At 41.2% G+C, this 14,772-nt stretch overlaps 1 protein-coding gene across 10 annotated transcripts in view; it reads left to right on the top strand.

Moving 5' to 3' along the window:
* Positions 1-14,772, top strand: part of DOCK10 (dedicator of cytokinesis 10) — a 277,597-nt gene that overhangs the window by 215,020 nt on the left and 47,805 nt on the right. For all 10 annotated transcript variants that reach the window (XM_053597597.1, XM_053597595.1, XM_053597593.1 and 7 more), the window contains exons 26-28: positions 2,294-2,407; positions 5,516-5,587; positions 9,690-9,836. In XM_053597597.1, coding sequence (XP_053453572.1) covers positions 2,294-2,407; positions 5,516-5,587; positions 9,690-9,836 — 333 coding nt within the window. The remainder of the gene's footprint in view (positions 1-2,293; positions 2,408-5,515; positions 5,588-9,689; positions 9,837-14,772) is intronic.

Raw genomic sequence — 14,772 nt, 5'->3', positions numbered from 1 at the left:
CTCCATTTAAGTTACAGTCACAGCTAACTATCATAGGGATTGATGGATTTGCCATTCAAGAGAATCAGCTGGGGAAGCTCCCCACCCCACCCCACCCCCATGCTTACACCAATTCTCCCTTTCAATCTCCAAAGGGGCTGATAAGAAAAAAAATTCTATCCATTTTGCACACTAGCATCTCCATCTCAATGCATGGTGTTTTCTTAGTTCCAACAGAATCGTTGAAAATTGCATTAGAACCCACTGGTCTTGTGACAATTTTTTGCAATAACCAAGGCAAGTACCTTATGAGCATTTCACATGTCAGACTATTTATCTGTAATGCTCTTGGAGGGATGAATGAGAGACACATCCTGGCATAAACTTTACTCTTACCCAAGATATCTGAAATATTCTGAGAAGACTATTTCATTTTATAATATAGGGGATTATTTATTTAGTTTGCATTGAAGTGGTTCAAATCTAGAAATATCCCTATGCAGAATTTCAGGCTGATAACAATTCCTTAAGGTATTTTAGAATGTATTTTCTATATCTAAAGCAAATACCTTTTAAAAATATAAACAACTTGTGTTTTGCTCTAGAAAGAGCACTAAACTAGTGTAAGAGACTAGATTCTAGGTAAAGTGAAATAGTTAACTTGAGTCAGCCCCTCTGAACCTCAGTTTTTCCCTCTGTAACTTGAGAAGGAATGGACCAAAAAACACTCAGCTCTGTGAGCCCAGGAATGGCTTCTTGTTACAGTGCATGGTTCATAGCATGGGCTTGACCAAATATTTTTTTTACCCTATGTGGGAAAGTTTATATTTTAACATATAGAGGTTAAGCCTCATATCTAGGAGTATAATGAATGCAAATGGGCTGGTGCCAATACATGATTGGACTTCCCTGAAAGATGTGATTTTCAACGCTAATTTTATTTATTCAGAAGTAAACTAAACACCATTTCAAGTTCAACGGTGCTAAATGCTGCTAACTCACTCCATCTGCAATATCCAAAATGAACATATACACCATGTCTCTGTCAAAAATGTATGCCTAAAGTTAATTAAGTGGTATTGTACATATTGATTTGTTGGACTGACAGATTCTGGTCAAAATTTAAAAACTAAGAGTATTTCAGTGTTAGTTGAAATGCCCAATAGGCTAAATAACTGTGTGTGGGGTGAGATAGCTTGTGGTGATGTGACCCTCATCCAACATGGAACCCGTGAGAGAGATTTATCTTGATTTTCTCTAGCTTCATGCATCCATTAGCTTCATCTTTTTCCTTTGGGTTGAGCTTGGAGAAGTCAGGTTCCTCCGAGATTACTTAGGTGACGATGTGCTACAAAGTTCAGAGAAATGGTTATAGACCCCAAAATGAAAGTGCCTCTGTTTTTTTTGTTTGTTTGTTTTGTTTTTGCAGTTTTGGCCAGGGCAGGGCTTGAACATACCACCCTTGGTAAATGGGGCAGCACCCTCCTCCTTGAGCCACAGGTGCCACCCAAATGTGCCTCTGTTTTAAGCCGATCTCTTGGCTGCCTTCACCCTCCATTGGAGTGAAGTCTGAATTAGAAATCTTAGAAGAAAGGCCCTTCCTTGAGGCAAAACCAACACATAAATAAAATATTATAATTCAGTAATAAGCTTTTTATATTTGAAATACATGTATGTGCATAAACTGATATTGGTATTCTTAGAAGATGTGAAGAAATACTAAAAACTAGCTATTACATGCACTCAGAAGTGTATGCCAAGACCAGTATTTCACAAAGATAAGCAGCATCTGTTATATTACTGACAGCCATTGTTCATGAACTCCTTGACAGCTGTGTCTAAGCAGGGGATGGTAGACCCTGGGCTTGTGGGGAGCTCACCTACTAGCCTCTGGAAGGCAAGTGCTTCCTCACTTGGCTATTTGAGTGGGTGCTCTACCCTTTCAGGATGAAGAATTGCTACCATGCCACCTGTTACCAGTGGAAGGAAGAAGGGGAATGTGGTGTCCTAAGTAGGTGGGTCAAAGCCCTCCATGTTTCCTTGAACCTGCTAAATGGCTCTCTGGCTCTTTCTCTCGAGTTCTACAAAAAGAGTTTAAAGGAGAGCTTAGGTGAGCAAGGCCCTGCTTATGCCGAGCCCTGAATAGGACCAGGTGTGTGCTGCTCTTCTCATTGGGCCTTCATTTATTTCATGACAAAATCTGGCATGAGAAGATAATTTTGAGCTATGAGTTATTCGTATAATATAATTTTTGAAGCTTTGTTGGGTTTTTTTTTTTAAGTATTTAACTAATTCACTTTTTGGATTTCTTCAGTTCGTGTTCAAGACCAGGACATATAAGGAGAGAACCATACACGAGGAACTGGCTAAAAATGTGACTGGTCTTTTGAAATCAAATGACTCCACTATAGTAAAGCACACCCTAAAGGTAAAGAATTTAAAGACGGTCTTTTAACTGTTAGTCCTGGGAATGGATCGTGCTCACCCTGTAAGATAGCGTGATGCATTCGCTTCCATAGATCATTTCTCTTGTAGTTTCTGGAATAAAATTTAGATTGAAATTTAGCATAGAGAAATAGTCAGCAAAGGAGAATAAGTCAAGAGAACATGGGGAAAAAGTAGAATAGACCCAGTGAAGTGCTTTGGCCTAAAGGAAGAATGAATGACTATTACAAATAATCTAAAACATTCACAATGCTAAGCGTACCGCACATAAGCTTTGTTGAGTTTGTGGCCACAGTGAGAGGAAGGTACCAAGGGAAGGATCAATGGTGTATTAATGATTATACTGACTACAGACAGGAAGTGGAGCAACAGTTGTTTTTCGTCCCCACAAAGCTAAAACACAATGCATTTCTAGAAACATAAAGAACACACCATGAGAAGCTTGTGAAAAGATACTCTAAATTATTATATAACCGTGAATTTAATCCCACACTAAATTAAATTGTCCATTGTGACTTAAAAGATGAACAACTGATTAGTAAATAGCTAGAAGGAGAAACCGGGATCAATAACCATCAAGATGAGCTCACTAACATAAAATTATCTTAGGCCAAGTCATTTCTTGGTCTGAATTAGCCTTGTGGGTATATTCATTCTGTTTATTCAACTAATGTGTTCTGATCACCTCCCATGCAACAGGCACGGTCTTAGGCTCTCCGAGTGTATAAAAGAATAAAATAAAAATCCCTGCCCCCCACCCCAGAGTTTACATTCTATCAGGGAATAGAAACAGTGAGCTCCCAATATGATAAACTCACATGGCACGTTAGACGATGAGAACAGTGGCCTCAGGGAAAAAAGTGGGGAACAGATAAGCACAACTGGGAGTGCTGAGGATGAAAGGTAAGATGTAGTTATAAATAGTGCAGTCAGGATGGATCTGATGAGAAAGGCAACTCTTGAGCAGAAAATGCAAAGCAAGTGAGGGCGCAGGCCCTGGGATACTCAGAGTCCAGGACCAGAAGAGGAGGAAGGACCTGGGGAAGCGCCAGGCAGAGGCACTGCTGGATTGTCTGGAGGAGGCAGGGAAGCCGCAGTGGCTGGGCCCAGCGAGTGGAGACGAGAGTGCAGGCTGCCTCAGGGAAGCAGGAGAGGTCCAGCAGGCAGCATAGACCTTGCGGGCCATTGCGACAGCTTTGCTTTCCACCCAGAGCAAGACTGGGAGTGACTGGAGACACTGGACAAGTTGCGTCTGCAGGAGATTTTGCCCATGGTGGGTCCTGTGCTCCAGAGGGAGGTGTGGTGGGCTCCCGGAGATGGGAGGCAGCAGGATGTACAGACCCAAGGAAAGTGGGTAGCCCCAGAAACTTACGGGCAGGAGAGGGGTTGAGGCTTCATCTGTCATCAGACATAAACAGAGGCAAGGGCTCCATTTACTCAGTCCTGGAGGATTCGGGAAAAATAGTGGAGGTGTGGAGGGAGGGGTGGGGAGGGCTGGGAGTCTGTTGAGTTAAAAGCCAAATGTTAGAACGTTTGGTATGATGGCTAAAAATATCCTGTGGACAAGGTGGGGGTAGGAGGATTACCACATGCATTTCATTTCCAATACCAGGCAGCCATTTCTATTTCTTTTTACTAAGAAGTGACGCCTTCATTAAGCTGAGCTGCCCCAGTCTGCCTCATATGAGCCAACCCCCTGGAATTAGGACCATGTACCAAAAAGTTAGTAGCAGCATTGTTTATATCAGCCTGAAACTGGATAGAATTCAAAGGTCCACTGACAGTACAGCAAATAAGTAAATAATGATTGTATACGTGATGTCAAGGCAGTTTGTGACCACTCCCCACCCAGCTACATCCTAGAATGTAAATGAACCGCAGAACAGCATTTGTTGAATGAAAAACAATCCCAAAAGACTCCATGCAGGGTGGTTCTGGTGATGTGCATCTCAGTAGCAATACTAAATATTCCTTCAGCGTGTGAGTCCTGGGAGCAAAATGATGAAGTAAAGAAAACCCTTAGAACAAAATTCAAAGTTATCTGTGGTGGAAGGAGAGGAAAGGTGAGAGGAGAAGGGAGGTGTATTCTTGAAGCTGTGTGTGTGCAGTGTAACTTTTTATGTCTGGGATAAGTACCACCCCTAGATGCAGCAAGAGGGGCGCCCAGCCTGGAATTGCTTTGGTTTCTATCTGCACCTGTCCTCATAGGCCAAGGGATGAGAGTAGCTAAGAGAATGACCCCACCAGGAGCCCCCACATCCCTTTCTAGACCTGGGGTAGGAACCCCAGGAGCCCCCACCTCCATGATTCCAGGGGCCGCTTAGGTCTCTTTCCCAAGTCCATCCTCAGAGGGCACAAATTGACACCTGAGTGCACCCCTGGACCCCAGAAAAGAGCTGTCTGTGGCAGGGAGGAGGGCTGGTCTGTGGACAGCACTTTTGTGTGGGCAGGACAGTCACACATACGCACCAGGCCCCTCAAAGTGCAGGACAGAGCTTTGGGCAAGAAGAGACAGGGTGGGCCCTGCTCTCCCCAGGCCCCCACATTCTGGTGCAGCATTGGAAGGTGTTATGAAGTTATATTTGTCAAGGTAGGAGGATCAGACATGTTTTATCTCACACTTCATTACCTTGACTTCCAACTTCTAGATACTTAGATCTGTGACCTTCCGTTTTTACTCTCACCTCTAAGCCCTTGCAATTTTAGGGGTGGACCTGCTATGATATATTTTGATATAAAAAGCATGTTTAGTTTTGTTTAACAAAGTGAAAAAAAATAGGACAGCCTATGAATAAATGTTTTATAAAACAATTTTTTAGGCAGTCATGACAAATTAACCGGTAACTTGTTTTAGATTAAAATGTTTTTGGACATGATTGAGAAGCTAAACTGTTTGACATTTACTTTTACCATTAGAACTTAGATAAAGATCATCCTACCGCATAATGGAGAGTATATTATTGCTGGGATTCATTTAATTTCAAAGAATTCATTTTAAGGCAAAAATGTTATAATATTAAATATCATGAAGAACAATTATTTTACCATAGGACAATGAATTTCTCATCATCTTTTTTTTTTTTCCTGATAGCATTCCTGGTTCTTCTTTGCTATTATCCTAAAATCAATGGCACAGCACTTGATTGACACAAATAAAATTCAGGTAAGATGATAAGTAACATAGCTTAATAATATTATCCAACAGTTACACCAATGAACATGTTCTCTTTAGTTCCATTTTTATTTGTTTTGTAAACTTTAGCAATTTGTCTTAACTGCTTTTGAGGTATAAACAATGATCATGTACGTTAGGACAGACCTTTGAGAAGCAGATGTCAGGACAAAAGGAGAAGTGCAGGGGAATTACTGGGGATCAAGAGACAGGAAAAAGGAGGTCTGAGTCCTGGAAACAAGAAAAGGAAAGGAAGAAGGACTGGCTGGGAAGGTCCCCAACATGAGAGAGTCTTATCTGGACCCAAGGGCGGTCTGGGAGCACAGCATGTTCTTAGTGGATCCCTGCACTGGGCGGTCTGGGAGCACAGCACGTTCTTAGTGGATCCCTGCACTGGGCGGTCTGGGAGCACAGCACGTTCTTAGTGGATCTCTGCACTGGGCGGTCTGGGAGCACAGCACGTTCTTAGTGGATCCCTGCACTGGGCGGTCTGGGAGCACAGCACGTTCTTAGTGGATCCCTGCACTGGGCGGTCTGGGAGCACACCACATTCTTAGTGGATCCCTGCACTGGGCGGTCTGGGAGCACAGCATGTTCTTAGTGGATCCCTGCACTGGGCGGTCTGGGAGCACACCACATTCTTAGTGGATCCCTGCACTGGGCGGTCTGGGAGCACACCACATTCTTAGTGGATCCCTGCATTGGGCGGTCTGGGAGCACAGCATGTTCTTAGTGGATCCCTGCACTGGGCGGTCTGGGAGCACAGCACATTCTTAGTGGATCCCTGCACTGGGCGGTCTGGGAGCACAGCACATTCTTAGTGGATCCCTGCACTGGGCAGCCTGGCTGTGGGACTTCCACAAGCTCAGTCACTGACTGAGAGCAGCCTGGGGAGAGAGCTGCCTTGGCATTAATGCTGGAGTGGACCCCAACATGTAGCAGCTGTTTACATTCCTTCCAGGAGTTCTGCCTTGAAGGAACATCTGAGCCATGTGCACTCCTTCCTGGCTGCGTGTGATGTGTTACACACGTGCATGAAGCAGGTCCCCCTTGGTTCCAGTGGGCCTCTCTTCCTGACAGGCAGCTGAGAAGAGGAAGGGTGGTGGGAAAAACTACAGTCCCTGTCATAGCAGTTGGTATCCTGGAAATCCCATATGAACCCATTATCTCGCCCCTGTGCTATCCACCCTAGATTCCCGTCCCCCGCCAGTGGCTCTGAAGGCCTTGGTGACTCACCGCGTGGTGCAACCCAAAGCCTCATTCCAGAGTAGTCTCAGCCTCTGGTCTTCATACTCATCTCACACCAGAGTTGCTGCACGTGACCGTTCATAGTTCCAGACCAGGAATACCAAGTGGGTCACCTGAGTTCCACACGTAAACATTTGCCCCAGCTTCCATTGTGGGGAAGGCCAAGGGAAACCTCTGACACTGCCCCTGTCAGACCTGGACAGTGAATCAGAACATCCCTGCATGGGGTGGGGACAGTGGTGATTATGATACTGTTTTGATTTAGCCTCTTGGTGGGAGAGAGGCGAAGCCAGGCATTTCCCTCTGGTCTTCCCTGCCAGGAGGGAAGACTTGGCCCTTCCCTACCAGGGCCACAAACCAAACACCCAGTGCAAGGTTGCTCCAAAAGCCAATTCTATCAATATAAATGACATGTCTCAGATGAGGTAAATGACTATTTTGTGGATCTTTGGACCTAGTGGACCTACTGTCAACAGAATGTTAGTCGGGATACTCTTTCTACCCCTGTAAGTCCCACTCTGGCAGGGCAGACTGGTGGATGCTTCGGTTTCCGGTTATTAATGTTGATTCAGATCCTGTGTCCAATAATCTTTGAAATACGTGAGTTTGCCCTTCTCCCCAGTGCATAGTGGCCTGAATAAATGACTGTGGGGCCCTTTGGAGAAGAACTGGAAGAATCATCACAGTATGTGCTTCCTGCAGTGTGGCAGGCCCTTCATTTAGGGACCTGCATGTGGTTGGGCGGACACTATCTCTTAGCCCAGCTGAGTTCCTGTTATTTCCTGGGAACACTGAATGTTTTCTCAACACTCATCTCTAGCCCCAGCAGAGTCATTGCTATGGCTGAACCTTTTATTTCCCATCACCCTCCTTGTTCCTAACCAAACTCCCAAGGCCTGAAATTCAGCCCGTGTATCCCGAGCCAATTCCTTGTGACCTCGTCATCCACAGCCCTGTGCTCCTTCGTGTTCCCGCTCTGCAGATCGGGGAGGGTGCCATCTGCCCACTTCCTTCCTCTCCTGTGCTGAGACAGAAAGTCCACAGTCTGCAGTGCAAGAATTCTTCTACCTTGAGCCTTTAGGATATACTTCCAGAAAACAACTTAAAGTCACTTAATATGCATAAAATACCAGGGATGCCAAAAAAAAAAAAAAGTTTGCACATTTTAAGAGATCTTGTTGTAAGTAAAATTGATCATTCCCAAAAAGTGTATGAATTGCAGATAAAATGAATGTGTGTGTAGCATGTCTGGGTACACTTGACCTGTAACGGTACCTTCAATTCAACTTTGAAAAGTAAGACATAGCTAACATCTCTAAAAATGTGTATACATTTTTTTTGGCACCCTCTGCATATGTATTGATATGTACATGCCCTAAGGTATGAATAAAATAAATTTGGGGGTGTATCCCATGAAAAAAATTACTCATATATTTATCAGACAGCACATCTTTGGGTTAAAAGTGGGAGTGGGCCACAGGAGAGTTTGAAAGGAAAAGGAAGGAACGAAAGGAATATCAAAGCCCTAGGCTTTAATAGGTATCCATATGGAGAAAATCTAGGCATTGCTGTGCTTAATGGATCTTAAAGGACGAACAAAATGAAAAGAGAGGTTTGATTATTTAAAGAGTGATTATTGCTGTCACGAAGATTAGTTATTTACCCTATTTGCCCAAGGTATATAGAACGGACCAAAAAATAGTGGATGTGATCAAATCAGTGAGGTCTATCAGTTGTGAATTTATTTTATTTCAACAATAACTTGGGAATTTATTTTATTTCAACTTTAAAATACACATGAAGAGTAACCATGAGATTTACAAAAAAAAACGGTCCCGATAAATTCACTTGAAAAAATATAAGCTGGTCTAAGCCAGCTCCAACATCCCAATAAATTCCATTAAATCTCTGTTTTATACTATCCAACTCTTATAACTTCAGCCTATATGAATTTTATTCTTGCATCATGGAGAGCTGGGTACTCACAGTTTAGAAATACATGGTTCAGCCTAACTTTAAATTCTGTGTTCTGTTTACAAGGAAAATATGGCTGGGTCTAATGTTTAAAGCAAACTTATAAAGAGGAGTGAATTTTATCAAGAAGTAGAAGCTGAGATGGGATAACTTAGCTACTTCAAACGTTCCCCTCATGGAGTCCAAAGAGGAGGGATGGATTTCTGGGCCTGAGGAGTTGGGAACCCATACAGTTTTATTCCACGGACGTAATGTCATCTCACAGTCAATCGCCTTTGCATCTTGACTTGTGGGGTCTCGCTGACCAGAGAGTTAAGACTAGCTTGGACTCAACACTTATTAGAGGACATTTTAAACCAATACCTATACTCATTCAAATGTTCACTTATTGATTTCTTATACTCTTAAATGGGGGGAAAGTCCTAGTTTAAAAAAAAATCAAAATAATTGATTTTAAAATTAAATAAAGAACTCCATGTCTAAAAGTAAATCTAGAATAATATTCATTAAACCATTAATAATAGATATTCCCTGAGAGGGAAAAGAGAGGAATTGAGAAGTGAGAGGTCATAGAAAAGGTTCACATTTTAACTGGTACACATCTACATGGTTTCCATGGTCTGCACTTAATGTGTTATAATTTGCTTTTTAGTGAAAAATGTATTGGCCAAAATAGGAAACATTAAATTAGAAATGATGGAAATCGTGACCTTGAAATTAAAAAGGCTTCTATTTTATTATTCCTTTCAAGTTTTCAAAGGACTCTTTTTCATTTGACAATCTATTAATTAAGTAAGTCTTTGAGTTTATTTTTCCCTGGTTTAGTATTCCACAGGCCACCTTGTAAAGAAGTAATCCATTTTTTCCTTAGCTTTGCCGGCCTCAAAGGTTTCCTGAATCTTACCAAAATGAACTGGACAATCTGGTCATGGTGCTGTGTGACCATGTGATTTGGAAGTACAAAGATGCACTGGAAGAAACAAGAAGGGCGAACCACAGCGTTGCCAGGTTTCTAAAGGTACAGTGACGCGAGACCACAGATCTGCTCAAGCCCCACGACTGTGGAGATGCCGTATTTTAAATGTTAATGGATTCAAAGGTTCATTTATGATGAAGCATGTAAACAAGGCATCCTCAAACTTTTTAAACAGGGGGCCAATTAACTGTCCCTCAGACTGTTGGAGGGCCGGACTATAGTTTAAAAAAAAAAACAAAACTGTGAACAAATTCGTATGCACACTGCACGTATCTTATTTTGAAGTAAAAAACAAAACGGGAACAAATACAATTCACACCGCTTCATGTGGCCCGCGGGCCGCAGTTTGAGGACCCCTGATGTAAACTGTTAGTCAATACTTTCATTATGCATCATTCCAGCTCGAAATATTTTCTAAATTTTTTTTTCCAATTTGCAATTTTATTGAAAAAAGACCAAGGTTAGATGAAAGATAAGTGTGGTCGAATCACAGTACTTCTAAATACCTTTAAGGAAAAAAAAAAAATGAAATTTTTAAAGAAGAAGCTGAACCATGGCAATATTACTCTTTTGGGCATTTCTGCCATGGAAGTGTTCAGAATTGGCTATAGCTCTGACCATGATACCAAATAGCCACTTTGAAAAACCCTTAGCGTATTTGGCATCTTTGTTATATTATTCCCAAGCTCTTTTTTTTTTTTCACATAATAAAAAAATTTATACTGGTTGCCTAAAAGGAAAATTACCTTTTTTTTTTTTTTTTAAGAGAGAGAGAGACAGGATCTTGCTCTGTCATCAAGGCTGGAGTGCAGTGGCTTGATTATAGCTCGCTGCAGCCTTAAACTCCTGGGCTCAAGCAAACCTCCCACTTCAGCCTCCCAAATACACAGGGCTACAATTCATGTCCTGCAAATAGTTTTTATTTTATATAGAGATAGGGTTATATGATGCCCAGGCTGCTTTTAAACTCCTGACCTTGAACAATCCTGCCTAAGCCTCCCTAAGTAAGTGCTGGGATTATAGGTAGGTGCCCAACCTAAAGGAAAATTATTAAAGTATTGAGCAAATACTTGCTAAACTGGATATATATCAAAATTAGTCCTATTCCTTTAAGTTATAGCCATTCATATCCATTGAGAATTAAAAAAATGCAAAGTCCAAAAACACTAAGAGGCAGAATTATAGTACATCATTTGATAGATAATACGCTCATTTAGAAGACAATTATTTTCTTCACTTCTTTTCTCCAACTATTAACTACTGTTACCTTAATGAAACTACTTGTTTCCTTACAGTAAACAACAGAACACATGGGTGGGTGTAAGAATTTATAAATAAATGCAGAAAGTTAGCCTGAGTTGTCTTTGTTGAGCTTTAGTCCAGCCTAATTTCTTTTTTCACATGCTAAAAACTGTTTCAAAATGAACACTATTAGTTGTTCTTATGCTGAATTCATTTATTTTTTCTTCAATATTTTGCCTCTTATTTTTGCTTTTCTCTAGCTTCTCAAAAGGAAATAGGCTGGTCAGGGTTAAAAAGGCAGATATTTAATGAAAAAAAAAGAATTACTCTAGTTTTCTACCACAATTTAAGACCTATAAGAATAAAGTTTATTGCCATTCTGGCCGTTCATTTGAAATACTTGACTGAATAGGAAATTTGGAAAAAAGCATCTATAGTCCATTTTGTAAATAAAATATGTTTAAAGAAACATCTGCAGCATTCTTCCCTGTAATGCAAAATATGATGAATAACCAAGTCTCTGGAAAAGGGAAAAGATCTTACATCTATCCTCTCTGTTTTTTACTTTTGGTTTTTAATGGCATTTATTTGACACAGAAAAATTATTTAAAATAATTTTTGGGAAATGTATTAGATGAATAATTTGAACTAGAAAAGAAAAAAAGGAAAGGAGAAAAGGTAGTTTTTGAAGACATAAAATTGAATGTAGTCATGTGGAGCAACTCCAGTGAATTGAACGTGGAGCTCTCAGCTGCTGGGTGCTGCCCCCTTTCTGTGCTGACCGTGTAAATCTCTTCCAGTCCCAGCACACTGATAATAGCTATTGGTTTGACTAAAGCTTCAAATGACTTCTACCTTTCTTTGGTTATTTCATTCTACATTAGTAATTAAATATTGCAAATTAGTCAACATTGGCATTTAATAATTAAAATATTATTGTAACTCGGGCGGCGCCTGTGGCTCAGTCAGTAAGGCGCTGGCCCCATATACCAAGGGTGGCGGGTTCAAACCCGGCCCCAGCCAAACTGCAACCAAAAAATACCCGGGTGTTGTGGCGGGCACCTGTAGTCCCAGCTACTCCGGAGGCTGAGGCAAGAGAATCGCTTAAGCCCAGGAGTTGGAGGTTGCTGTGAGCTGTGTGAGGCCATGGCACTCTACCGAGGGCCATAAAGTGAGACTCTGTCTCTACAAAAAAAAAAAAATATATTACTGTAACTCCATAGTTGTGCCAAGATTGTTTTCTAAAAATCATAAAAGCAGAATCTCTAAGAATCAGTGTGTGGGAGTGTGACAATGTCCTAGGTTAAAAGGTCCCTCCCTTACCCTACATCATGTGAACATTGGGTTAGCAATGCAAAAGAACCTTGTCCATTTCTCAGCTATTCTCTTTTTGGGGTAGGTGGGATTCAAATAGCTCCATGACAACCTATGCAACTTTTGTAATTTTATTTTTTTATTTTTATTTTTCTTTATTTTTTTTTTATGCCGGGGCCGGGTTTGAACCCGCCACCTCCCGTATATGGGGCTGGCGCCCTACTCCTTTGAGCCACAGGCACCACCCTTATTTTTTTATTTTTTATTTATTTATTTATTTATTTGCTGCTAATCTGGATCACAACTCTACTTACTAACCATACCTGTTTAGATACTCTTTCTGTGAGGCAGAATACCAACATGGTAGCAAAGGCAGGTTCATTCCGATTTTTATTTTCCTGCACTGACAGCCATATTTTTTAGCTCATTCACCTGACTAATCACTGCTTTATTTCAACTAGCTTCTGAAAAACCATTGGGAAATCATCGAATATAAGAGAGATTTGGTTTGTTAGCAAAATATGTTCAGAGAAACATCTGTGACATTTCTCTCTAAACATCAAAGAAGGATGGATAAGCGAGTCTCTGGAAAGGGAAAACTTCGTATCGACTCTATTTGGCTTAAATATTCTGTGCTTTGGAAATAGATGATTGTTTTCCTTAGAGCTCATCTGTGCAAAAGCTGGAACTGGTGTTTCATGAGCTAATGACTAACACAGAGGCAGAGGAAAATGTCCAAGGTGAAAAAGAAAATAGTGGCAGCAGTGACTTCGTAAAATATATAAGGAAAATACAAAGACATTTATGTGGTGGTTTCACTATTTAGATGTTCCTAATCTATCACTAAACCAATTATAGAATAAAATTCTCATTGCTATCACAATTGGTGAAATAAATCATATTTTCGTTATGATATATTTTTTGCATGTAATTTAGACTATTTGGCCTTTTGGCTGTTAAACCAAATTGAGAAGAAGTTCTGTAGCATGTACATTATCCTCTAAATCAGAAGTCTGCAACCTTTTTCTGTAAAGGACCAAATAACTATTTTCAGCTTTGTAATCCATATAGTCTCCCAACTACTCAACTTGGGTATTACAGCACAAAACAGCCACACATAATTCACCATACACGGTATGTAAATAATTGGATGTGGCTGTGTTTTAATAAAACTTTATTTACAAAACTTGGGCCATATTTAGTTCATGTGCTATAGTTTACCAAAGCCTGCTATAATTTATTTTCTATTAATATAAAAGATTAATATAAATTGTCCTAAAACAAAATCAGAGGCGCCTTCTCCAGCCTTCAATGATGAGCAGACCAGCAGCTGCACCAGGGGTCAAGAAGATGCTGGAATGGACCCATTCCAGAGTGCCTGTGACAGGAGGGACTTACGCAATGAAACTGGACCTAAAAGAGAGATTTTCCCAGGGACAGGGTGTCCTCTGTGATCTTATAGCCTAGGAATGACCCCTTTTCCCTTCATTGCCCTTTGGAAGGAGGATAAGAGAAAGACCTTCTGGTCTTTCTTCAAACTCAAGAAGCCTCAAGTTGACTCTTCTGGCTCTTTGGATATATGTCAAAATTAGTTCTGTTCCTTTGAGTTCCTTTCCATTCCAACACAGCCACTTCTCCATGTCCCCACTGGTGGATGCTGGAGACAGGCCTCCTTCAAAAGCTCACAGGTCTGGTCTGCAGAGTAGCCACTGTAGCCTCTGGGCCATGGCAGTGCCATCCTTATTCTGGATTCCATGACAGGACTCACCAGCCCTGCTGCATGGAGTCAGACCCCTTCACCTTTCCCAGGGATGCTTTTCTCCTGTTCTTTTGGGAAGTTCCTAGAGCCCACAAATGTGCTTGCAGATGTTCTTCCTTTCTGTACAAGATGAGATCAGGAAGGAGACTGTATAGACCTTCTGGATGGAGAACTCTGTGCTGGGGATATTCTTAAAGGTGCCCAAGCTGGGACTCCCTCCTGCAAACGGAGAGCCCGGGATACTGAATGCACCTGCTAGGGGCCAGCACAGTGCAGAAGGCTGGGAAGTCCCTCTTTTCCTCTCCCCTCCCCACATGGCTCCACATCTATGCTGAAAGATATTCTACAAGAAAAGAGGGACACAGAAGCCATTTACCTTTTGCTAAATGAAGAGTTATTGAAAGAACTAAAATTCATATTGGAAATAAACATAAATGAAGCAATATACTAACACAGTGATGAACAGGTACATTTAAAAAACTCTGAAGAAAACAAATAAAAATTGAAAGGAAAAACAAAACAAAAACATAAATGATGTAACACACGGAAGAACATCATTAGAGAAAAATAGCTCTGGGTCTAGTCTATACATGGGAATATTTCAGAGGGAGACTTTCCACTTGGCATATGACCTAGAGCAAAATGTTATGTCTAGTCCTTTCT

This window comes from Nycticebus coucang, chromosome 7 (genome assembly GCF_027406575.1).
Source record: "Nycticebus coucang isolate mNycCou1 chromosome 7, mNycCou1.pri, whole genome shotgun sequence".
In the NCBI taxonomy this organism is placed as follows: domain Eukaryota; kingdom Metazoa; phylum Chordata; class Mammalia; order Primates; family Lorisidae; genus Nycticebus; species Nycticebus coucang.
Note: the sequence above shows the minus strand (reverse complement) of the source record. Positions and strands in the feature narration are given on the sequence as shown.